General features: G+C 38.4%; 2 protein-coding genes across 4 annotated transcripts in view; one reads left to right on the top strand and one right to left on the bottom strand.

The window, feature by feature from the left end:
• klhl5 (kelch-like family member 5) overlaps positions 1–10,103 on the bottom strand; it is an 86,053-nt gene extending 75,950 nt beyond the window's left edge. The window contains exon 1 of the mRNA XM_077205000.1: positions 9,958–10,103. The gene's annotated coding sequence lies outside the window, so the exon portion shown is untranslated. The remainder of the gene's footprint in view (positions 1–9,957) is intronic.
• A 10,183-nt stretch (positions 10,104–20,286) lies between these two features.
• Positions 20,287–27,168, top strand: part of LOC143714068 (uncharacterized) — a 19,538-nt gene continuing 12,656 nt past the window's right edge. The window contains exons 1-3 of one of the 3 annotated variants that reach the window (XM_077205014.1): positions 20,287–20,606; positions 23,245–23,445; positions 23,558–23,974. In XM_077205014.1, coding sequence (XP_077061129.1) covers positions 20,462–20,606; positions 23,245–23,445; positions 23,558–23,974 — 763 coding nt within the window. In that variant the 5' untranslated portion in view covers positions 20,287–20,461. Of the gene's footprint in view, positions 20,611–23,244; positions 23,446–23,557; positions 23,975–27,168 lie in introns of all 3 variants that reach the window. The other 2 variants (XM_077205013.1, XM_077205015.1) reach the window with 2 other exon arrangements.

Here is a 27,168-nt window from a genome sequence, read left to right as displayed (position 1 = left end):
ACGGTTAGTGCATAGTGTTCCCAAATGTACATTAAAAGGGACACAAACTCACAGCACTGCAGAGACAGAGTTCACATGGAGCAGCAGTCACTGGGAATGGAGTTACTCTGAGAAACTGAAAACAACTGATCATGTATTTATAATTAAATCGCAGCCTTTAGCCATATGATAACGCAATTTCATTATTATCTCGACTGATTGTGCAGCCCATGTACTAGCCAGATCTGAACCCACATTGCTCACATATGAACCAAAGCTCAATGTTTTGGAGTACATGCACTTTTCAATCAACACTTTTATCTACTAAAAGGTGTTCCAGTTCCAGTTCTGAAAAAAAAAAAAGATTTCTTTGTTTGCATAGCAATAATCAGGCTGAGTTTTTAGACAAAAACCTGACAAGGAAAAAATCCATAAGGTTATTTCATAAAGAAAGCCACAGTCCCAGATTACCCTGTGAAATACTATGCAAAGAGGGTCTATTGAGCGACTGTCTGCTTTATTGAACTACCATTTTGATGACTGAACAAATGCAGAGGGCCACACACACCAACATTCCCTCACAAAGGTCACCTTAAAGCCTGCTGAATTGATCAGAAAGGGAGAGAGAATGTGTGAGGGGGAGAGAAAATCTGACTCCAGAGGACGAAGTACATCTACTGCTGCAGTGACCTACTGAATAAAACCACTCAGGCAAATGATGTGTGCATGGGGTAAAAACTGCATTACAAACCACTTTCCACTTCTAAGATGGGAGCGAAACTTTAGGGAACAATACCTTAACTTACCAAAATACTAGCATGCCCGCTGTATCTAAACAACAAGCACTGAAACAAGCAGTTGTGCCAATTAATGATGCATACATTATCATTTTGTATAACATGGTTCAGAGCAGTCCCTGCTGGGACAGATTAGTCATGAGCTGTCATGGAGGAAAACATGAAACATAAGGGCTGCACATCTGTCCAGTGTTAGCGACAGTGGTACTGGAGACAGGGTTAACAGTAAACTAGAAGAGCAGAGGCTGCTAGTTTGAGTTATGATACTGTCTGGGGGGTTTGGGGTAATTCATCTTCATTAAAAGTATTCATCTTTTCCTTTGTCAATTCTTTCTTTAAACTGCCACAAAGCGTATGCATGCAGTGTGAATGCTGTAAACTGTTAATGTGGGTGACAAAATACATATCCCTTAAAAAGTAATATCTGAAAAATTAATAAATACATTACCGTTCAAAAGAAATCAATACTTGTATTTAGCAACTATTCATTAAACTGATCAAAAGTGACAGTAAAGACATTTATAAAGTTACAAAAGTTTTATTTTTTAAGTTACTATTTAACTTTCTGTTCATCAAAGAATCCTTAAAAAAGTATTGTAATTGTGAAATAAAGTGATGATGATATAATAATAATACATGTGTTACTTGTTAGGAAATGGCAGACTCAAGGGAATCCAATTGCAGCTTTTATTAGAGAAGTCAAACAGGCAGGGATCAACACCAACAAACAGGGCAATGGAGAAAAGTCAGGGACAAACCAGATAACAAGCAATGGTCGGGACAGGCGGCGAGAAACGCTCAGAATTGACAGCCAGGAAAGTCAAGACTTCGTCCTGATGTGGTGCGTGGAAGTGGTTTATATGTGTGTGTGTGAAAGAGATGCAGGTGTGTGTAATCAGCGCAGTGCAGGTGTATGGTGTAAAGTGTAATCAGTTCAGGGAGGTGCATGAAGGGTAATGTAGACCGTGATCACCCAGGGAGTGCGTGGCTAATTGTGACAGAGCCCCCCCTTTAAAAGAGCGGCTTCCAGACGCTCAAAAAAACAAAAAACACACAAACGTTCAGGAGGGTGGTGAACTTTTCGAAGACTCAATAGCAGCTTTTATTAGAGAAGTCAAACAGGCAGGGATCAACACCAGCAAACAGGGCAATGGAGAAAAGGCAAGGACAAGCCAGATAACAAGCAATGGTCGGGGCAGGCGGCGAGGAGCAAGGTCCAGTGACAATCCAAGTCGAGGTAGGCAGAGAACGATCAGAAACGGGGTACACAGTCCAAGGTTAAGGTAATAAACAATCCACGGGGAGAACCGCTCAGAATTGACAGCCAGGAAAGTCAAGACTTCGCCCTGATGTGGAGCGTGGAAGTGGTTTATATGTGTGTGTGTGAATAAGATGCAGGTGTTTGTGTAATCAGCACAGTGCAGGTGTATGGTGTAAAGTAGGCTTGGGCGGTATCCAAATTTTGATATCGTCAAACCTCCTGAATACCAGATCGGGCAAAAAAAAAAAAAAAATATTCAAGGCCAACCCGTGCACGTTGTGTCTGATCCCGGCTGACGGCATTAAATGTAATATGAGCGGAGCCCTATTTAGACTCGACTATTTTTAATACGTGGGCCGTTATAATATAGTGGTGCCAAATCATTTTTTAACCCGGGTGCTGAGGGGGTGGTAGATATAAATACTATTTATAAATGAGCAAAAATGGGACACTTAATAATATTTAATTATTTTAATTATGACAATTGTATTCATTTTATTAATTAATTTAAATTAAATTAACAAGCAACAAGCAAGAAGTGCATTTGTAAATCCGGTGACACGCGTCCATTGATTTTTATTAATACAACTTTTCTGTCAGTGCTGCAAAGATTAAGATGACGATCGCCATCTCCTAGTGAACGCGCATATATTGAGAGAAATGCAAATCATGGATTACATAATCAGAAGGTATAGACTAGCCTTTTTCTTTTCGTTTTGAATTTTTTCGTTTAAAGAAATTGACGATTGATATCTCCATAGTGAATGCGCCTATAGAGAGAAATGCACATCATGGATTAATCCGAGAGTATGCTGCCTATATTTCTTTTCCTTTTGAATTCTTTCGTTTAAAGAAACTGACGAATCGCCATCTCCATAGTGAACGATAGAGAGAAATGCACATCATGGATTACATAATCAGAGAGTAGGCTAGCCTATTTCTTTTCGTTTTGAATAGTTTCGTTTAATTTGATGATCGCCATTTCCGTATGAACGCGCATAGAGAGAAATGCTCATCACGGATTAAATAATCAGCGAGTGGCCTATTTCTTTTCGATTTGAATTGTTTCTTTAATGACATTTCAAGCTTTATTTAGATATACAGGTCCTGCTCAAAAAATTAGCATAATGTGATAAAGTTCATTATTTTCTTAATTAAACTTTCATATATTTTAGATTCATTGCACACCAACTGAAATATTTCAGGTCTTTTATTGTTTTAATACTGATGATTTTGGCATACAGCTCATGAAAACCCAAAATTCCTATCTCAAAAAATTAGCATATCATGAAAAGGGTCTCTAAACAAGCTATTAACCTAATCATCTGAATCAACTAATTAACTCTAAACACCTGCAAAAGATTCCTGAGGCTTTTAAAAACTCCCAGCTTGTTTCATTACTCAAAACCGCAATCATGGGTAAGACTGCTGACCTGGCTGCTGTCCAGAAGGCCATCATTGACACCCTCAAGCAAGAGGGTAAGATACAGAAAGAAATTTTTGAACAAATAGGCTGTTCCCAGAGTGCTGTATCAAGGCACCGCAGTGGGAAGTCTGTGGGAAGGAAAAAGTGTGGAAAAAAACTGCACAACAAGAAGAGGTGACCGGACCCTGAGGAAGATTGTGGAGAAGGACCGATTCCAGACCTTGGGGGACCTGCGAAAGCAGTGGACTGAGTCTAGAGTAGAAACATCCAGAGCCACCGTGCACAGGCGTGTGCAGGAAATGGGCTAAAGGTGCCGCATTCCCCAGGTCAAGCCACTTTTGAACCAGAAACAGCGGCATATGCGCCTGACCTGGGCTACAGAGGACTGTACAGGCAGCACTGGACTGTTGCTCAGTGGTCCAAAGTACTTTTTTTTGATGAAAGCAAATTTTGCATGTCATTCGGAAATCAAGGTGCCAGAGTCTGGAGGAAGACTGGGGAGAAGGAAATGCCAAAATGCCTGAAGTCCAGTGTCAAGTACCCACAGTCAGTGATGGTCTGGGGTGCCATGTCAGCTGCTGGTGTTGGTCCACTGTGTTTTATCAAGGGCAGGGTCAATGCAGCTAGCTATCAGGAGATTTTGGAGCACTTCATGCTTCCATCTGCTAAAAAACTTTATGGAGATGAAGATTTCATTTTTCAGCATGACCTGGCACCTGCTCACAGTGCCAAAACCACTGGTAAATGGTTTACTGACCATTGTATTACTGTGCTCAATTGGCCTGCCAACTCTCCTGACCTGAACCCCATAGAGAATCTGTGGGATATTGTGAAGAGAAAGTTGAGAGACGCAAGATCCAACACTCTGGATGAGCTTAAGGCTGCTATCGAAGCATCCTGGGCCTCCATAACACCTCAGCAGTGCCACAGGCTGATTGCCTCCATGCCACGCCGCATTGAAACAGTCATTTCTGCAAAAGGATTCCCGACCAAGTATTGAGTGCATAACTGAACATAATTATTTGAAGGTTGACTTTTTTTGTATTAAAAACACTTCTTTTATTGGTCGGCTGAAATATGCTAATTCTTTGATATAGGAATTTTGGGTTTTCATGAGCTGTATGCCAAAATCATCAGTATTAAAACAATAAAAGACCTGAAATATTTCAGTTGGTGTGCAATGAATCTAAAATACATGAAAGTTTATTTTTATCATTACATTATGGAAAATAATGTACTTTTGTACACAGTATGCTAATTTTTTGAGAATGACCTGTAGGCCTATCTGTCATGTCTGTGAGACATACACTGAGTTTCGGTTAATTTATGATGAGATTTCAATGCAATAAATTAAGATACAATTTATACAAAACGAAATTCACTTTAAAGAAAGGCCTTTTACAAAATGAAACTTAATTAAGTGGTCAATGTCTGACTCCCGATGCATCCCATCTTACTCGTGCTGTTCAGTTTTCATTATCAACGTAAAAAAATAACATTATAATATTTTAACAAATATAAACTAATGCGCTTATTTAATGAACTCGGGGCAAAATGCATGCTCGCAGCAGTGAGTGGGTGATTGTTTCGGAGATGCGACATTAGGTTAGAGGTGTTTCCATCTCTCGCAGTCACCTTTTTTATTGCAACATTTACAAATTGCCTCGTCAGTATTTACCGCCTCTCCCTTCTCTCTCTCTCTCTTTCTCCTCCACACTGTCACTTGATGACAACTACATAAGCATTTTAGGCATTGAATAAATTATATTTATATATTATATATAAGTGCCGGTAATGACGGTATTGAAACTGATACTGTTGCTATTTTAAGACCCCGCGGTATACGATATTACCGCCCAACCCTAGTGTAAAGTGTAATCACTTCAGGGAGGTGCATGAAGGGAAATGTAGTCCGTGATCACCCAGGGAGTGCGTGGCTAATCGTGACATTACTTGAGCACCAAATTAGCATATTACATTTATTTATTAGAGATCTTGAGACATAGCCTAGAAATCTAGACGCACCCTGGTGGCAGCAAAAATTATTTTGCAGCCAGTGGGGTCTAGCAACTCTCCGTTGGCATTTGAGCTGGAAAAAACAAACTCTGGTCAGGCCAATCACATCGTGTATAGAGTTGGTGGGCGGGCTTAACATAATGACGGCAGAGTTGTGACGGTTCCACGTGATTTCCATAGGTGATGTCCCTGCTACTTGAAAACAAAGAAGATGCTGCTGGCGAACAGCGGTCTTTCGAATCGGCTTTCGCCGCGACTCTGGATGACTTGGAGTTAAGAGAACGTCGCTTAAGTCATTCTTAAAAAAGGAAGATGTGTTCGTTGTTTTGACGACCGGATACGGCAAAAGTTTGATATATGAACTAGCTCCGCTGGTGGAAAAACACATGGGACTCACTCAGCCACAGCCGTTCGTTGCTCTGGTTGGCTGTAGCGTTGTCCTATTGCGTGCAGAGGGAATTTGAAAGACAACCGTTTATCTCACCCCTCGGATAGAGGTATGCCAATTGTGAGTTACCAGACCTAACATCTTGATGTAGGTCTGGCTTGCCAGGCTACATGAGACATTGAAGACTGGAGTAATGGCTGCTGAAAATTCAGCTTTGCCATCACAGGAATAAATTGCATTTTAAATATATTAAAATATATATATATATTTTAAAATAATTGTAAATAATAATTTCACAATATTACTGTTTTTACTGTATTTCTAATAAAATAAATGCAGCCTTAGTGAGAAAGAGACTTCTTTTTTTTTTTTTTATAATATATATATATATATATATGTGTGTGTGTGTGTGTGTGTGTGTGTGTGTGTGTATATGCACCGACCTCAAACTTTGCACATTTCAAGATATTTGGATGACAAATTCAAACACTCAAAACATACAGGCAGATTAAACTGCATTGTGATTACAGACTTATGATTCTTAGAAGCATTCTGAGCTATATTTTTAATTTGATAGTAGAGATGCACCGATGTATCGGCCAATAATCAGTATCGGCCGTTAAAATCTATTATTGTCACTTTCGGCCACCGGCCGGTTTAAAAACAGCCGATTATATCCTGTCAATCAAAAGCGTATGGGAAAACGTGTCAAACAATAAATGGAGTTTTGACGCTCTTAAATGTGATGTGACAGATCGCTGTAGTGTCTCAAGCGGCAGTGCGGAGCGCAAGTCTTTTCTTTCACTTTAATTCAAGTTATATCATGAAAGACATTCATGGATAACAGAAGGTATCTTACAGAAGGAAACTTACCAAAATTCATCAGGTCTCATAATCACTCAATCTGTGTTTCAGAAAGATGTTAATAAAACATCTTGAAAACAATATGTTAATAACATTGCATTTACCTAAGGAAAGCTATCTGATATTCACCCTTTGTTAATTAGCTATAAAAATAACACTAGAGAGGAGCTTATTTACTCTTAATCATTACGTTTGAATAAATTTGCCATGAAGACAAAAAAAAACTACCTTATGTGCAACTGAGATGAATACAAACATTTAATTTTTTATTTGAGTGCAATTATCTGAAAATAAATAGCAGTGAAATATAATACATATTTATATAATTTGTATTTTATATATAATATTATTTGAACCTAATGAGATAGTTCCCAGTATAGTTTGCAGCATTCTTTTTTATTTTTTAGCATAGATTTTTTTCCCTTAAAAAAATAAAAATAATCATTCATCGTTATCGGCAGAGAAATTTAGTATTGGTGCATCTATATTTGATAGTAATACTTTTTTTATGTCCCCAAATGCCATATAGACTTCAAATCTTTTTCCAATCACATCTTTTTTCAAGTGTGTTCCACAATCACATTTCACATTGATATAATCCAGTAGTCCATCCTTTATATATAAACTTCCCAGGCTGAATTCGCTTCAATCCATAATTCATCTGCTATGACTTATTAATGTCTCTTTTCACAGAGAGAGACAGAGAGAAATCAACAAATCCTGAGGAGCTCAGAGCAGAGGATGGGTAAAAGAACAGTTTTTAAAAACACATTGATCATATTAACACCCTACATATAGCTAAAAGTATGTGAACACCCGAACACTGTGTCCACATGCCTGACATTTAATTTTAAAAACACTGGCACAGATATGAAGTTCTCTCTTCCTTTACTGCTACAGCTTCCACTCTTCTGGGAATGCTTTCCACAATGTTGGAACACAGCAGCTGGAATTTGCTCCCATTCAGAGACAGTAAAGTCAGGCACTGATGTTGGGTGATGGGCCTTGGCTTGCAGTCTGCATTCCAATTAATCCCAAAGGTGTTCAATGAGGTCGAGGTCTGGGCTTTGTGAGGACTAGTCAAGATTCTACTTCAAATTCAGTAAACCATTTCTGTGTACTCGTCTCCACCATAGACTGTAACAAAACGGCAAACAGACAGCAGACAAAGAGCTAGTAGTGATAGCATCAGCAATTCACCTTTCACTCAAGTGGCCACGTCCTAAATTATAAAGAACTTTAAGGCTTAATATAATGTAAACGTATTGTACAAGGCTGTTAACATATTTTTTTACTGCTGTAAAGTTGGGCATTTTAGCATGGGATTGACTCTCATTTGGAGCATGTATCTAGCGGCCACTCGATGAACCGAGTTTACAGCCTGGAACACACCAAACCGACGCCGACAAGCGCTGATGAAAGCCGACTGTGTTGTCGCCTATCGTTGGGGTAAAAAGCTGCACTTGAACACATCGAGAGAACTACTGCCGATTGTTAGCTAGAATGCGCGTTCTGCGTCTGCGTGTAAATGTACTGTCTATTTCAAAAAGGGAAACCGATGCTGCAGGCTGCAGATACACATACCTTAAACAAAGCAGTGTGTGCTTACCGTTTTGAATATCAATCCTGCTAAACACTTCTTTTATTCCACTCCGCTCATGTTAATATTGAAATTTTTGCCAAGGAACATTTAGGTAAGATGATGTAACATAAGAACAGCCTTCTATCTGTATAGTTTTGACTTCTTTGCCCGCCGTTTTGCTATTATTCTCGTGCAACGACTCGTTCACTAAGCTGAACAGCCAATCAGAGTTCCCTCTTTCACCGACGGCGATTCAACATGTAGAATCGGCCGAAACAAAGCTGACAAGGACCAATTTCCACCGACGGTGCGGAACACACTGAGAAAACTTAGTCGGCCGACGCACAAAAACTGCCCGACGGCTGACCATTGGGTTGGTGTGTTCCAGGCTTAAGACACTTCCGTGTTGGATTCAAGAGAGAGACCGGATGGTTGCCGCTTGGTCTCCACCTATTGGCGTACCGATGTAGTCAGAGAAGTCATCAAAGAAGTGATGTCACTGCAAGGGGGAGGGGAATTGTCTATTTTGATTTCATGGTGACTTTAATTAAATCCCCACCACTGATGTGTAAACAAGCTCAAACTGATTTGTTTGTTTCACACTGCACATGGGATGAAAGAGGAGAAAATCATTAGGCTACTGCTTTAAAAAGAGGCACAAAAAAGGACAGAATACGAATAAATGCTGGGACATGCTGCACATCTCCTTTCTCATTGTTTCTCTTATCTCTCCCTTCTCGTTGTTCCTCTGTTCTATATTTAGTGGTGGGTCACGGTCAGGCACTAATTAAAAATATAACGACGAGGGTGGGCGTCTGTGTATCTTGATATGGAATGAATCTTCCTTTAGACTCCCACTTGAATCAATCCACCTAAAATGCAACATCTGCCGACAGTGACACTTCGTATTGACAAATACCCGAGACGTACATTTTTCCTCTAAAACATCTCTATTTATAACATCTATAAGCTAGACAAATCTTTCCAATAATCCAGCGCTTAACACACAGCACAACAGAAGATTTGCCTTATGTCTTAACGAATCCATGGATTTAGATACGAAAACAGACTGAACCTTTTCCCCCTTTTTTAGAAACATCTCTATGGAATTCTAAAATCTCAAATATATTTAAATTAGTTGTTGACGTCTCATTACTAACGTAGCCTATGTGAGTTGTGCTCCACGCTCTGCAATTGTGATAAATTAGTTTGCCTGACATGGTGAGCATACCTGCGCGAGACCGTTTACGATATCAAATTAATATATTCCAATTAAATACCTTACAATGTCTACATTCTTTCCCACAGCAAAACACTTTCGATTCCTGTTGGGTATATCAACATAATCCACCTCTCTGCACTTCCTTTGTCAGAAGAGCTAACCCAAGCTGGAAATATCGTGCATATGAAACAACTTTTAGTTAGAGAATAGATCTTCTTTCTATCCAAACTATCGGAACTCACAGGCCAGTCTGAACCCCGTGCTTTCCTGCTGAATGAGTCCGCACATTAAAAGCGTTTATGGGCTTATTCATTTCCCTTTTACCGCATATCTGCGAACTTGTAGCTGCACGTATTTCTAATAGGCTTCAGCTGTCAACCAAAATAGCCCCACATCACAACGCGTGAAATGAGTTATCTTACCTGACGGGTTAGTAGCTGCGGTTATCGCTTGTTTCGGATGTCATTTGCACATTTAGTAGTTGAACCGGATTTTTAAACTGGTTATATTTCTGTGATCCACTTTTGGGAGAGAAGGCGTGGAGTAGGCTATGACTAGAGCCCTAAAACTGAAACAGGTAGCATATTCAAAGTATTTTTACCCTTTATGCAAAAAAAGAAAAAAAAAACTCCTTTCACTTTCACTAACGTTACATTATAACTTTACTTAATGGGGAGTTAGTTATTTTATGGGTTTACTTGTGATTGTCCTTTTAAATAGCCTACAAAATCTGCACGTATTATTGTGTGTTCTCGGGGGCTTATGACTGTTCATATCATACATGACCAATTATCGATCTTCATTTACTAAACTTTTGGGGGGTGAAAGTGTCTCCACCTATTGGGTATTGCACATTATGCGCACGAAGATTGATAGTTGACAAGGTATATAGACTATATATAGTTTTAATATACAGTTGCTTTAAAGATTTGATTAAACTGTTGTAAATGTAGAAAAAAATCCAAATCCTCACAATAAATTAGGTAGAAAGTGAGAAACTCGTAACATTAAGAATTGTGACTTTGTGAATGTTTTATTTATTTTAAAAATATTCTTCACATGCATAATAGATTATTAGATGCAGCAGTCAAGATGAAACACCATTAGATGGGTGACAGAGAGGGTATTGTCATCTTGAAAGTAAATTGAAAGCAAATAAGTTATGATTAAAGTCATGATCCTTCATGAAACCAAATTACACAGGTTTCTCTTATATGACCTATATATGCCAAATTATATTTAATTGAGCTAGTTCAGTCATAACTCCTGAGTGACAGATTTAAAACACTTTATTTCACCGCTAGCCAACTGGGAGGAAAGGAAAATGAGATTTGGTTACGCCACCTTATCTAGGACCTACTAAGTGCAGAGCAAGTAGTGCTATCCCTAAGGACAGCTGCTTGGTTTTTCAGTGTGCTGCCGAATCCATTTCCTTGATCAACATGAGACGACTCTTTACACCTAAACCGCCTGAGAGGCCATTTGCAATGACCTCCTACCTGGAGAACCAGGCAGCGATCACTAAACTAGGAAAAGAGAGGCGTGTATTTCGCATACACTTCACTCTAAGGGTGTTCAGGACATCCAGTCAAGACTATCCACCCCTCCCCTATAAATATGTATTTCTGATTAAATAAATGTAGCCTGGGTGAGCATTAAAATACTTTTTTCAAAAACATTAAAAACTAGGGATACACAATATATCACCCACCATATCAGTATCAGTCAATATATGATGTTTAATCTTATCGTCATAGCATAGGATAAATTGGCCAATATATTAAAGCCGATAAATAATAGCTTATTTCCTTCTGCTGAGACACGTCAGATGACCACTGTTCATCATGATGGCTTTGAATTGCTTGAAATTGTCAGATGCAGGGGTTGTGAAAGGAGTGAGTAGTGATGTTACGTCTGACACCGATGCTCCGAAGCTTGCTTCAAACTCGAACGGTCCTTGCAATGAACCACTGCTTCGGAGCTTGTATCATTACGTCACTAGTCACGTGAAAATGACGTCTGAAGCAAACACACTGGTTCACTCCTGTAGTGAACCACCTGACTGCTTTGACAGCCCAGTCCAGTGTTGACAGGTTTGAAACCTGGCGGCTGTGTTTCTTATAAAAGTGAAGCCAAACCATGGCAACGCCGGGAAAATAATATTTCTGAATAAAAACCATACCATTTAATGAACATTTTGTCTAAGCCTTCTGCGTGATGTACCCGAAGCACATTCTCTGCCAAATGTTTTTTTTTTTGTATTATTATTATTAGAGAACATATGAACATTGTTACATAAAAACATGCATTAAAGACAGAAACTTCAAAAACCCTCTGCAACATTATACAAGTACAACCAGTTACACAAGCACATCCTTTTCAACATACAAAAAATACCAGTCCCACCAGTTAACAAGTTATAGAGTTCGGCTTCCCACAGCTAAACAAGATACCAACCAAGATAACAACTATAGAAACCATTACAGAAATTATATTGGATTTAATGGTTTCATGGGAATTTTATTGGTTGTAATGGGAATTATAGTGGTCTCTGTGGGTCTCTAGTGATATGTGTTGGGTTCTATTGGTATTTCCGTTAAATCCTAATGGAATATGTCCCAAACACACTACAAAAAAGAATTCTGTAGTGGTTTAAATGGTAAAAGCCAATGGTTCCTATTGGTATTTTAATAGAAACCATTAGAATTTCTGTGATAGTTTACAACTTTTTTTAAGCTGGTCTGATCTTCTGTCCTTGTCTAAAGAAATAATTACACACACACACACACACACACACACACACACACATCGTGCTTAATGTTTTATTATCAAGGTGAACACATGAAATTTATCAGTATCTGTAAAATTCACCAACATAAATGAGTTTCACAGCACTAAAACTGTTTCAGCTTTGATCGCCTCGGTAAACATGTAATAAACGGGGCGTTAACATATAAGCTTATTTGCATTTTATGGTTGTCAGCTTTGTTGCATTACATTTACTTCACCAGGAGATGGTGCTGCAATTTCTAGCTGAATGAAGCTTCGAGTAATGAATCATTTTCGACACAATTGTATCAGAAAGCAATAATGCTTCGAAACGCTTAATTTGGCCATCACTAGGAGTGAGGACTCAGGTGCAGAGGAGATGGGCTTTTAATGATAATAAAATAAAAACAAAACAGAAAACAAAACTACCCCGAGGGGGAAAAGAAGACTTGACTTGAAAGCACTCAGCAGGGAAACACAGTGTACATATGACGACAAACCAGCACAAAACTGCAAACACAAGGAGAATAAATAGGGAGAGCAAACAAAGGAGGTAACGAGGGAGGACAGGTGGGGCAAATTAATCAATAATCAGGTAACAAGATGTCAGGGACTAGACAATCGACAGGAAAGCGTATGGCACAAGGAAACATTCATGACAAGCCATGTGCTCAAAGCAAACATGACTTACAGTTTTTTACAATCGCTATGACAATTTTTTTAATACTTTTACCAAATTTTCTAAACTCTTAACACAGTCAGCACTACATCCATCTGTGTAAGCTATACTATTAACACATTTATTGTTGCTTTATCACAAAATGCATACAATTAACACAAATTTAAAATGCTTGATCTTCTTTTACACACAAGCTCAAACAAGACCAAAACAATGGATTTTTACTGGAAAATTTACCAATGCTTTAACACTGTATGTCAGAACAGAAAACACCATGTTCTTAATCTAACCTTACAGGTTAAAGTCAAGTAAACAGCTGTTTATACACAAATATATCCCCTGTATTTTATTCTATTGTTACTGAGAAACAGCTGAGTGAATTATGCAAATATATACATTTATTTTTAGTTATTTTCTTTATTGCAGCAATTCTGTCTCTGTCTTCGTTTTTTCATTACAGTAACCGTACATTCTATAAAGCACTCTGAGATGGGGGGGGGGGGGGGTGTAGAGAGGCTTCAAAACAAAAAAATTTAGAGAGGCTTCAAAACAAAACTGCAGTGCAAAACTCAATCTACGATCAATACAGTATACTGTCTGTTGTATAAGGGCATACCTGATACATATATAAGAATACAGTTTCTGTAATTCCATCTCATGTTAGTGTTTTTATGACATCGTACTATGATTGACTAAATCTTCCTGTTGGACGAGAACATATGTTAGTGTTTTGAAAAATTATTTGATTTTGAGACATGTTTGCAGTGATTTGGTAGACATAGTGTATTGTTGATAGTGTATTATTGTATTTTGAAAATTAGTGTTGGAGTTTAGTTGACAATGTGTGATTTTGAACATGAAATTAACTGTTTTGCCAATTGTGTATTGTAGGTGTGTTGGTGCGTTAAGAGTTTAGGAAATTTGTTAAAAGTATTGAAAAAATTGTCGTAGCGATTGTAAAAAACTGTAAACACAAGCACATGGCCAGTAAAACAAATCACAAGCCATGTGCTAACAACACGAGACATGAACACGCAGCCAATGAGAACACTCATTAGCCACATGTAAACACAAAACATGACAGCACACAGCCAGTGATAAACTGCATGCAATACAGCACAAGACAAAACATGACATGAAAGCACATGAAACAAGTCACACAGACAAGACAAAACAGGAGTGTCAGGGCTGTCACAAACTCAAGAAATAGACAGAAGTGATAGAATCCTGACAGAAATATGATTGAAATCACTTTAAAAAAATGAAAATAGAGTCTGTCATATAGGTTACATAAAATTATAATAAGGATATTATAAGTGTGTGCTTGGGACATGGCTTTTAATGGCGAGACTTTTGTGTTTGTAATCAGGTTCTCAAAAATGTATATAAAAAATTGAATCAAGTTTTATCAGCAAATATATCGGTTATCGGCTTTCAAAAATAAAGAATTATCAGTAATTGTATTGGCCAAAATTCTCATATCAGTGCATCCCTATTAAAAACCCAAAATTTTGAATGGTATAGTGTTAACTGATATTTTGGTGTGACGGCAGACAGCTCAAAGGCTTTAAATGCAGCACTAGTCCTCTCACTGGATGATGCTGATAAGGTGCTTGGTGCTAAAAGCTCTCCTAATCCCAGTGTGGGTCCTGATGAGAACCTTCCTCCTGCCCTGCCATGATAACCAAATGCTCCCTGTTCAAAAATGAAAAAAGAAATGACAACCTAAAAGGAAATAAAAAATTATAACGTGAAAAAAATGTATAAATATCTACAGGTCCTTCTCAAAAAATTTGCATATTGTGATAAAGTTCATTATTTTCAATAATGTAATGATAAAAATTAAACTTTCATATATTTTAGATTCATTCCACACCAACTGAAATATTTCAGGTCTTTTATTGTTTTAATACTGATGATTTTGGCATACAGCTCATGAAAACCCAAAATTCCTATCTAAAAAAATTAGCATATCATGAAAAGGGTCTCTAAACGAGCTATTAACCTAATCATCTGAATCAACTAATTAACTCTAAACACCTGCAAAAGATTCCTGAGGCTTTTAAAAACTCCCAGCCTGTTTCATTACTCAAAACCGCAATCATGGGTAAGACTGCTGACCTGACGTCTGTCCAGAAGGCCATCATTGACACCCTCAAGCAAGAGGGTAAGACACAGAAAGAAATTTCTGAACAAATAGGCTGTTCCCAGAGTGCTGTATCAAGGCACCTCAGTGGGAAGTCTGTGGGAAGGAAAAAGTGTGGAAAAAAACTCTGCACAACGAGAAGAGGTGACCGGACCCTGAGGAAGATTGTGGAGAAGTACCGATTCCAGACCTTGGGGGACCTGCGGAAGCAGTGGACTGAGTCTGGAGTAGAAACATCCAGAGCCACTGTGCACAGGCGTGTGCAGGAAATGGGCTACAGGTGCCGCATTCCCCAGGTCAAGCCACTTTTGAACCAGAAACAGCGGCAGAAGCGCCTGACCTGGGCTACAGAGGACTGTACAGGCAGCACTGGACTGTTGCCCAGTGGTCCAAAGTACTTTTTCCGGATGAAAGCAAATTTTGCATGTCATTCGGAAATCAAGGTGCCAGAGTCTGGAGGAAGACTGGGGAGAAGGAAATGCCAAAATGCCTGAAGTCCAGTGTCAAGTACCCACAGTCAGTGATGGTCTGGGGTGCCATGTCAGCTGCTGGTGTTGGTCCACTGTGTTTTATCAAGGGCAGGGTCAATGCAGCTAGCTATCAGGAGATTTTGGAGCACTTCATGCTTCCATCTGCTAAAAAACTTTATGGAGATGAAGATTTCATTTTTCAGCATGACCTGGCACCTGCTCACAGTGCCAAAACCACTGGTAAATGGTTTACTGACCCTTGTATTACTGTGCTCAATTGGCCTGCCAACTCTCCTGACCTGAACCCCATAGAGAATCTGTGGGATATTGTGAAGAGAAAGTTGAGAGACGCAAGACCCAACACTCTGGATGAGCTTAAGGCCGCTATCGAAGCATCCTGGGCCTCCATAACACCTCAGCAGTGCCACAGGCTGATTGCCTCCATGCCACGCCGCATTGAAACAGTAATTTCTGCAAAAGGATTCCCGACCAAGTATTGAGTGTGTAGGGTCTGGACCAATCAGACACACACTAATTATTCATATTCACTATATTTAATGAATATAAAGGTCTATGAAACTCTCCCCCAAAACTAACCTCACAAATGAAGTTACTTTGTCAGCCGGGTGTCCGGTTACAGAACACTTTAAGACTGATAACAGACTTTACGACCTCAAAGGAATGTGGCCACATGCGCCACATGCTTAAGAGAGAGAGACCATCTTTAATTAAATAAACTTTGCGGTGTTACTCTGATCTATTCTTTATTTTTAGGTCATGTTCCAAAAGTATTCAAGCTGGCAGTAATAAAATCTCTCATTAAGAAACCGCAATTAGATCCAAATAACTTAGCAAATTACAGACCCATCTCAAATCTTCCATTTATGTCTAAAATACTAGAAAAAATTGTGTCCGCTCAATTGTGCTCTTTCTTACAAGAAAATGATATCTATGAAAAATTCCAGTCGGGATTCAGACCGCATCATAGCACAGAAACTGCGCTAGTTAAAATTACAAATGATTTACTTTTAGCTTCTGACCAAGGCTGTATCTCAATACTAGTTCTACTCGATCTAAGCGCTGCGTTCGACACTATCGATCATAAAATACTCCTGGATCGACTACAAACTACACTGGTGTTCAGGGACAGGCATTAAGCTGGTTTAGATCTTACTTATCAGACCGTTACCATTTTGTCTGTCTAAATGGGGAAAAATCAAAGATAACGTCAGTAGACTATGGAGTGCCGCAAGGATCGGTGTTAGGCCCTCTGCTATTCTCAATATATATGCTGCCACTTGGTAATATTATAAGAAAACATGGAATTAATTTCCACTGTTATGCTGATGACACTCAATTATATATCTCATCACGACCAGATGAAAACACTAACTTATCTAAATTGACCGAGTGTCTAAATGATATAAAATGCTGGATGACGTGTAATTTCCTGCTATTAAATTCAGATAAAACGGAGGTACTACTTATTGGTCCAAAAAACTACCCACAAAATCCCTTACAATACAACTTTAATTTAGAAGGATGTCCTGTTACTTTATCCACTACAGTAAAAGACCTGGGTGTTATACTAGACCGCAACTTGACTTTCGAAAATCATATTTCATATATTACAAGGACAGCCTTTTTCCACCTTAGAAACATTGCTAAGCTACGCAACATGCTATCTGTTTCTGATGCAGAAAAGTTAGTTCATGCATTCATGACCTCGAGACTAGATTACTGTAATGCTTTATTAGCTGGCTGTCCTGCATCCTCAATCAACAAGCTACAGTTAGTGCAAAATGCAGCTGCTAGAGTTCTTACTAGATCAAGAAAATATGATCATATAACACCTATTTTATCATCTCTACACTGGTTACCTATTAAGTTACGTATCAATTACAAAGTATTCCTACTGACCTATAAAGCCCTAAATGGTTTAGCTCCTGTGTATTTAAAAGACCTTCTATCGCCATACAATCCATCGCGCTCTTTAAGATCACTAAATTCGAGGCTTCTGGTCATTCCTAGGATATCTAAGTCCACTAAAGGAGGGAGGGCGTTCTCGCATTTAGCTCCTAAACTCTGGAATAGCCTTCCTGATATTGTACGAGACTCAGACTCGCTGTCCCAGTTTAAAACTAGATTAAAGACGCATCTCTTTAACCAAGCATTCACTTAATGCTTAACCTTTGATACTGCTGAATCAGTTCGAATGCATTAACATTATGAACATCAGCTATGCTAATTATTTCCCATCTGCCTTTCTGCTGTTATCTCGGGACGCTAGTCCCGAGATAAATAGCGTTCGTCAGCTCCAGTTTGTATCCAGCCTCTCACGGAGACTTCAGATGCCCCAACGCCTGTGAAGAGACGACTCGACGCCTGTGAAGAGACGACTCAAAGCCGGCGATATGTTATGCCATAAATTAATACTTGATTAACTAACTGTATTTTCTATGTACATTTCCGAAATGCAATTTCTGTAAAGCTGCTTTGAGACAATGTGTATTGTGAAAAGCGCTATACAAATAAATTTGAATTGAATTGAATTGAATTGAATCTATGAAGGAACATGCCTCACAGAAACTGTGATGATTTACTGTCTCGTGTACTATTAGGTATAACAACATGGTATGTTTGATTGGGGTGTATGTGGTTGAAACAACCACCCAACGGTCAATATAACCTCACCTGTATCATGCTTCCTAGCAAATTAATCCTCATTTAATGACACACACTTTGATGTACATCACCTTCTCTTAGAATGCAATGTGAATTTGTTATGTCTATTTGAGCTTGAATGAACAGTCTAAGCATGCTGGGGACAAAGACCATAAATCAACTAAGAGCCGCTTCCCCTCTCGGACATGTCACCTTACTCATAGGTCCATTCAAACCTTAGGGGTTGGTTCTTTTCTCAGGGTATATCAGAGGCAGGCAACAGTGACCGCCCTCTCTTAGTTTTTTCATCCAGCCGCAACACTGTTCTGGTGAGACTGGGGAACCCCCTCCCCCTCCACGGGGGCCCCAGGGCCCAGCAGGCCTCGATTCCAACCAGATCCGGCCTCATGGAAAAGAGAGAAGACTCTCTCACAAAGAACCAAGGACAATCTCAGGAGTTTTGGAACAAAGACTCCAACCAACAAAGACTCCAACCAACAACGACTCCAATCACCCATCCTTCCGACTTCCTCACTTCTCCTGGGTGCTCGGCGTGGCCTCAACAGAGTCCCAGGCCTTCACCAAACCAGTCATGCGTTCCTGGAGAAAGAGAACGCTCAACCAACTTCCACTTGACACTGCCGGAACCATCAACGACTCCAATTTTCAACAACTTCGAGAATTGTTCCCATTACAAATGCAAGTATTCAATTCAATGAAATGTGAAAATGACATTCTGATGGTTCTTCTTATAGACCCTCTTCCGGTTTCCAATTTCATCCTATCACTAACCTATTTATGTATTCATGTGTGTATGTTGTTTAGTTTATTTATATTCATATAAATATCTATATTTAGTTAATAAAACTTGTACATAATATGTATTTGGTTCTGTTTTGTTTGCAATACAAGTCACTTTACGATCACGGTTTTTGCTACTGGCTCAAAGTACTGTACAGGCAAAGAAATAATTATTCTTCGGTGGCCATGGAAGATACCCTTTATTAGAATAAATTAATAATCAAAATAGTTCGTTGGAAGAACTGATTAATTGATTGTAATATTAATTCAGCCACATCAAGTTAATCCAATTAACTGACCCAAATATTTATAATTAATAATAACAAGATATTATTGATTATTAATATTTCCAAAAAGCTGAGTTCCTTACAAGTGCATAACTGAACATAATCATTTGAAGGTTGACTTTTTTTGTATTAAAAACACTTCTTTTATTGGTCGGCTGAAATATGCTAATTCTTTGATATAGGAATTTTGGGTTTTCATGAGCTGTATGCCAAAATCATCAGTATTAAAACAATAAAAGACCTGAAATATTTCAGTTGGTGTGCAATGAATCTAAAATACATGAAAGTTTATTTTTTATCATTACATTATGGAAAATAATGTACTTTATCACAGTATGCTAATTTTTTGAGAAGGACCTGTATGTAGATATTTTAATAACAATTTGCAAGAGATGACTTTGGCTATTTGTTTCACATTACACTTATATAATTCATAATATATAATATTATATTACCATAAGTGTGTGTTGTATTGTTGTTAAGAAAAGTAGTGAAATATATGTCACAAATACAGAAATCTCCCTCTGTGTAGTAGTGTCTTTACATATATGCACACGAGTAATATAAATAATATAAATAAAATAATTAAACACAAAGAGAAACAACTAACTGAAAGGAAGCTACTTGGTGAGTTTGATTATCACCCGTTGTTTTTATTTATGTTTTAAGTGCATGCATCATTTTAATTATGGCCACTTTAAAATAATGACAAGGCTACACGAAATCAGGCATAACATTTATTTATTTATTTTTTACATAACCCTTTGGCCAAATTTGATGTCAATAATACAGTAATTTAGCCCCACTGATTAAGAAGTATGGGTGCATTAAAACAAAACAGGTTGGTAAAAATAATATAGCTCTAAACTAATGATTTGAATCCTTGTGAGGCAAGCAAATACATTACCTAAAAGTTCTTTCTGTTTCAAAATTACACAAAACAGGAAGACAAGCAGGAAGTAGTAAAACGTTTCATCTATGTAATCAAGAAAGTGTTAGTTGTGAAGGACACATGCTGAAAATATCTTTAGGTTAAGTACGGATTATTTCAAACTTAATGTGGGACTAGACAAGATCAAGGGTGAGATTTGAGAGTGTGTGAGATTTCCAATGTATGTTCAACAAGTTGAGAGGCTGGTGACCTTACAGTGGCGTAGTCATTCACCGTCTTTTACCATGACGAAATCAGGTGCCTTCAAACTCGGCATTGTCTTCTTTCTCACCTTCATCTTGTGCCTACCAGAGTTTTTTCCAAGTAAGTAAAAATACCTTCATCTTGTGCCTACCAGAGTTTTTTCCAAGTAAGTAAAAATACCTTCATCTTGTGCCTACCAGAGTTTTTTCCAAGTAAGTAAAAATAGCAAAGTAAGATGTTTTGGGGTCCTCGAGCAAGCGTGAGTTAGGGAAATGTGGCAGTGGTGTGGGTATTTGTGAGCATGTGTGTTTCAGAGAAAAGCGTGGTCAGAAGAAAAGGTTTGTATGATTGACAGCATGAGTAAACTTCAGTATTGCCCATGTCTTTAGAAATATATAATAAGGTGCATTGTTACATTACCTTCTGTATGTCTAAATTTCAGCAGTATTAAACTTTTAAACAGCCTAAAACAGTTAGCTCTCTGTCGCAGGTTATTACACATCTGTGGTCTGGGCATGGTGTGCTGTGTTAAAAACCACTGAGTTTGCACGTGTATGTTGTGTGTGAGGTAAAACTTTGGATTCTATCCAAACATAGCCTACAGTACCAATACACATTTGTTTTTATGGTTTAAGACACTGTCTCGGAGCACAAATTTGTTGATTGGTATGGCTTGTTGTTGGTTTCTAACTTTTAGACAGGAAGTGTCACTCTAACTTGCCAACAGAAACAGAAAACCACGCTGGTGTTTGAGAAAACAGGAAGAACAACTTCTCAAAACATTACAGTTTACATGAAAAAGGTGTCAGATGAAGAGTACAAAAATGAGCAAATGATAATAGCTTACATTTTTGCTGTAACTTATATAGAACGATTCTGTTCTGATTCAGGAGTATAAGTAATGCTTTATTGTGAATACTGTGTGTGTTTGTTTGTGTGTGTGTGTGTGTGTGTGTGTGTGTGTGTGTGTGTGTGTGTGTGTGTGTGTGTGTGTGTGTGTGTGTGTGTGTGTGTGTGTGTGTGTGTGTGTGTGTGTGTGTGTGTGTGTGTGTGTGTGTGTGTGTGTGTGTTCATGTTTTCCTATCCTGGTGGGGACTTCAACCTGAATGCACACAGACTCATGGGGACTTGTGTCACAGTGGGGACCTAAATGGAGGTCCCCATGGGTAAACAAGCTTATAAATCATACAGAATGAGTTTTTTTGGAAATGTAAAAATGCAGACGGCTGTGTGTGATGGGTAGGTTTAGGGGTAGGGTTAGAGTAAGGGGAGAGAATATATAGCTTGTACAGTATAAAAACCATTAAGTCCATGGAGAGTCCCCACAAAGATAGTAAACCAGACGTGTGTGTGTGTGTGTGTGTGTGTGTGTGTGTGTGTGTGTGTGTGTGTGTGTGTGTGTGTGTGATTGGTGTAATTTTCTGTACAGCATCATGGGTAAAATAGTTCTCACAAGGAATTCCACAGTTAAACATGATTATTAAACTGAGCTGAAAAGATGACATCACTGGTTTTCTGCAGAGCTGCTTTATGGAATTAAATGACTTAATTTAATAATCTTGTTTGATGCCCTTTTTTCTTTAGTGAAATGAACTCTATTTGCATCTTTGAATCATTTTACTGTTATCCCTGTAAAGCTGCTTTGAAACAATCTGTATTGTATAAAGCGTTATATAAATAATAAGTGGAATTCCACAATAGGGCTATAGACTATATCACCTTCCGTTTCATGCTGACTTCAAGATTTTTTTCCCAGACAACTTTATCCCCGGTTTTAACAAGGCTTAAAGGAAAGTTGTTGGGGAAAGTTACTTTGAAATGTAATGCATTACAATATTGCGTTACTCCCTTAAAAACAAACTAATTGCATTACTAATATATATATACACCACTGATATATATAATTTATAAGTGGTGTGCGATGGTGTTTTAAAATGAGGAGACAAATGAGTGGGGGAGTGGGGGGGGGCTATATATATATATATATATATATATATATATATATATATATATATATATATAGTCTTTGCCATTTTTATATCAACATTTGTAATGTTTAGTTTTATATTTCTCCTTTGTTTTTAATTTGATTGGGCTGTTCGCAATGCTTCATGGGATTGTAGTTATTTCCCTCTCTAAAGCCGTTGAGTTCACAGTCTGAGTACCTTTGTCTTTTTATCCAATTTTCCGAATCAAACTTCGTAATGTTATGATTCACCTTGTAGCTGGTTGGCTTGGTTCATAATGTTTTAACAAAGACTCTTTTTAAATCCCTATGGGAAAATGAATGGGAAAAAAATAGTTACGGCAACAGCGCTACTGAAAAAAGGGCACAGTTGCACTCTATTGCTATGATTTCATGTGAGTGACAGGTTGTCCCGCTCTCCCACTGGGAAACACACCATCAGAGAAGAGATGTTGCTGCAAGAGTGAGGGGGTTATTTTGACTAAAGATTAAAAGGGCAATAATATTAAAAAATGATGTGCACAGATAAATTATTTATAATAAATACTGCAATATTCCATATAAAATAATAATTTTGATTTCATGGTGACCAAGTAAATAAAAAACATTAAATAAATAAAAATCTCGCTATGCTATAAAACCAACATGAATACAAAGAAAACTTTAAGAACAATTGGGACAGGTTTAAACTTAAAGGATTTTCTTTTTCACTGAATGTGGGTATTGCACATGGCTTAAAATCTGAAGTAAGAGCGTTTTATTCTTTTTTTTCCCCTTTTTTTTGGTTCTCAGAAGTATCACAAATTCAGTTTTGCTGTGAGCCTTTTGACCCTTGCAGACCTGAAAATTATGCAAAGTTTTGTGGTCAGGCTGACCCTCCATGTGCGACAGAACTTATAAATGCCAGCAGTCAACACAGAGGTGATGAAGGATGGTATCTGTGTAAGGCTGAAATTGATCTGCAGCTTCTACACAACAATACCTCACAGTCAGGTGGGATAGTGGTTTTATTATTATTATATTTGTGAAATTTACTGCTGCTTGTTGTTTATTGTCTAAAATAATAACCAATAATAATAACTGTGTGCATGTTGTGTCATAATAGAGGATGTGATGGTGCTTCTGACAATGAAGGCAGGCAATCTCACTGGATGGAACATTAGCGTATTTGCATTTCTCAACAACACTGAACTATACACTGGACCCCAAAATGACCAGAGACTATTCTACTGCTACCTCCCACCAGACAACAGCAAATGTCCAGATCTGAACATGTTCACAGAAGAACCCACACAACAAAACACCAGTCATCAAAGACAAAACACCTCCATTTTAAAAACCACTTCTTCTGCCAAACCTCACCTCACCTCTTTGCTTAAAACAAGTACAATATCTTCGCAAGTAACAGCTTCTACACATGAGCTTAAGTGCCAAACAACTAGCAGCAGTTTCCTCTTTTACTACCAGGAACACAATGAAACAGCAGGATCTGCTGCGTTACCAGTTACACAAACAAAAAAAGGTGAGAACCCGTCATGTTATCTTTCACAATGCCATGCTACAAACAAGACAAATGATAATAAACCGGCTTTTAACATTAAATAAGAGGCCAAAATAATGAAAGTCCTCCTGTAGTCAATAATTATAATCCTAAAAACTAATCTTTGATCTCCATATTTAAAGCTGCAGTAGGGAGTTTTGAGAAAATGTTGACTTAGCCTGAAAATTTGAACAAGCACAACTTACAGGTCCAACCCCCTTGCTCTCTGCTGCGCTACAGCTCCTCCCTCCACAGCTCCTCCCCCACAGCGGAGCCTGCCGTGAACGCGCAGGCTAGTAAGCAGGACCACCGATGACGGCGGATTATAAACAGTTATGGAACATTCACTAATAGGGACGAAACATCAACAATATGCTTTACATTGACTATGGCCTGCCCATACTTTGACTACAAACTTGGTCCTCAAATCATTATGTATTTTGCAATACATGTAACTTTATAAGGTTGCACTCTTTCTATAAGTTATAGCTACTAAGATAACGTTAAAGGATTAGTTCACTTTAAAAAAAAACTTTTGCTGATAATTTACTCACCCCCATGTCATCCAAGATGTCCATGTCTTTCTTTCTCTCTTCGAAAAGAAATTAAGTTTTTTGATGAAAACATTCCAGGCTTTTTCTCCATATAATGGACTTCAATAGGACACAAACGTTTCGAGGACCAAATGACAGTTTCAGCGCAGCTTCAAAGGGTTTTAAACGATACCAGACGATGAATAAGGGTCTTATCTAGTGAAACGATCGGTCATTTCAAAAATAAATAAAAAACTTTAAGTTTTATAAGCACAAATGCTAGCCTTGCTCTGTTCTGTGATGCACGTTCGTGATCGTGTGCGAACTCGTTCATCCAAATGAACAAATCTTTTTTCGAGTCATTCGTTCGTTGAATGAACGAATCGACTCCGAAAAAGACTCGTTCAAAATGAACAAATCTTTTTTCGAGTCATTTCGTTCGTTGAATGAACGAAATGACTCGAAAAAAGATTCGTTCATTTGGATGAACGAGTTTGAACAGGAGAGTCACGAACGACGGTACGCGCTCGCGCTGTGCAAGAGAGGGGTGATCAGCGCGTACACGAGCGTGATTGACACTGCTAAGACATTCCTCCTGGCTCTGATTGGTTGTTTCTGACCGGGAGCGGTGTATTTCTGCAAATGGCAGTAGGACCACAGGGAGGAGCCAGAGGAGCTTGATTTTTTCACAGATTAACTGTCTCATATTCTACTTTCAGGACATAATGAGAGTTTTAACAAATATTTGTTTACAAAAGCTACCTACTGGAGCTTTAAATGTTTTTTTTCCTTGAAAGAAAATTCTTCATGCCTTAAAAGGGGTCATCGGATGCCCATTTTCCACAAGATGTTATGATTCTTTCGGGTCTTCATGTAAAGTTTAAAACATATTTTGGTTGAAATTCCTCAATGGTTGTGTAAAACAACACCCTTTTACCTCCTCAAAAACAGCTCTGTTCACAGCGACCTGTATCGGTGCATGTCTCTTTAAAAGATAATGAGCAACTGCTCACCCCACCCCTCTCTTCCATGGGACGTGTGGACACAAGACACATAAAGCGCTGCCTTGGGAACCTACCTTGGTGGACAGTATACAAATGGCTGAGAGCGGAAATTCAGTAATGTTAATACGGGGTAGTCCGTCAGTGGTTGTGGGCGGAGCAGGAGCAATATGACATCACATTGCTCAGAAAATCCAGCGGCTTGATTATTGAGAGTGTTTAGGCTTTTTGAGGATAAAAAAAGGAGTGAATGGATTGTTTTAATTGTATGGTGGTTTTGTCCACACACTGCAAAAACACATTTAAATGCAAAAACAATGTAAAAGTGAATTTTGCATCCGATGATCCCTTTAAAATAGCTTGAATGTAACTCTACACCCTTGCCCTCATTTATACGTGGTTCTATGAATATGTCCCTATGAATTTGCTCCGCCTCCACTCACTCACACCAGTTCAGAGATCCACTTGTTAATGATCATAAGTTGACATGATTGGTTACAAGGTAGTTTGCGATGTTAGAAACGCCAGCGATTTCAAATCGCGTTTTTGAGACAATCTTTGGCTCACTGCAGTTTTAGGGAGGAAATACTCAGCAATGAAGTTGCCTTATGAATTTGCACATGGTTTGTCTAAAACACCAAATATTAAAAACACCACATAGGTCCGCACCTCGTGGGCAAGGGCGCCGACATGTAGCGCTGTTGTGCTTAGGGCGACCCGAGTTTGAGTCCAGGCTTGTGGACCTTTCCTGATCCCGTTTCCCACCTCACTTCCTGTCTAGCTACTGTCCTATCCTAATAAAAGGCAAAAACGCCAGCAAAAAAAACCCCACTACATATAAACAACATTAAACACATGTTTTTTTACAACAGGGGGAACTTTAGAACTACATTTCGTGACACAACAAGAGTAAACTTTAAAAAAAAATTATGGTGGATTTGCTTGACCGCTACGACAGTCGCCGATACATACGATGAAACGGTTAGAGTTACTGGGTGAATATGGCAAGGCTGAAAAAGGCTCTCAGCCAATCAGATTCGAGAACCAGAAAGAACTGTTGTATATTTATATATATACAGTATATGTGTGTGTGTGTGTGTGTGTGTGTGTGTGTGTGTGTGTGTGTGTGTGTGTGTGTGTGTGTGTGTGTGTGTGTGTGTGTGTGTGTGTGTGTGTGTAAAGCATAAAAAGCAAACTTTGGACTTTTTAGCACATTTTAAAAATAAAATACATATAATTCTGCATATATATTTCTTTCAGCCATGCTGATTACATAATATCAAATATGTTTTTACAAATACACAGTGAATCGTTCTCACCCAAGCATCTCCACCTCTCTCATAAATTCCCTCTGAAGGAGAGCTGAGACTCTTTTATCCTGTCTATTGATTCGGATATGGAAGGAGACAGCAGGACTTCATGATTCAACCTAACTTTTGATAAATATATTATAGGAATACATCAAGTGAACACGTTCAGTGTTTGACTTGTCCAAAACCACAAATCCTTTCAGACAGCACATTGCCAGACTCACACAAGGTCATTTGGTTTTAAGTGTAAAATGAACTTGGTAAGACTTTTAAAGACAAGGGAATAGTGTAAACTTGGAGCTTATGTTTAAGCATTGATATATTACATGCTG

Source organism: Siphateles boraxobius, unplaced genomic scaffold (assembly GCF_051911475.1).
Source record: "Siphateles boraxobius isolate OS27281-9 unplaced genomic scaffold, OSU_SipBor_1 53, whole genome shotgun sequence".
NCBI classification, from domain to species: Eukaryota; Metazoa; Chordata; class Actinopteri; order Cypriniformes; family Leuciscidae; genus Siphateles; species Siphateles boraxobius.
This window is presented reverse-complemented; position numbering and strand designations above follow the sequence as displayed.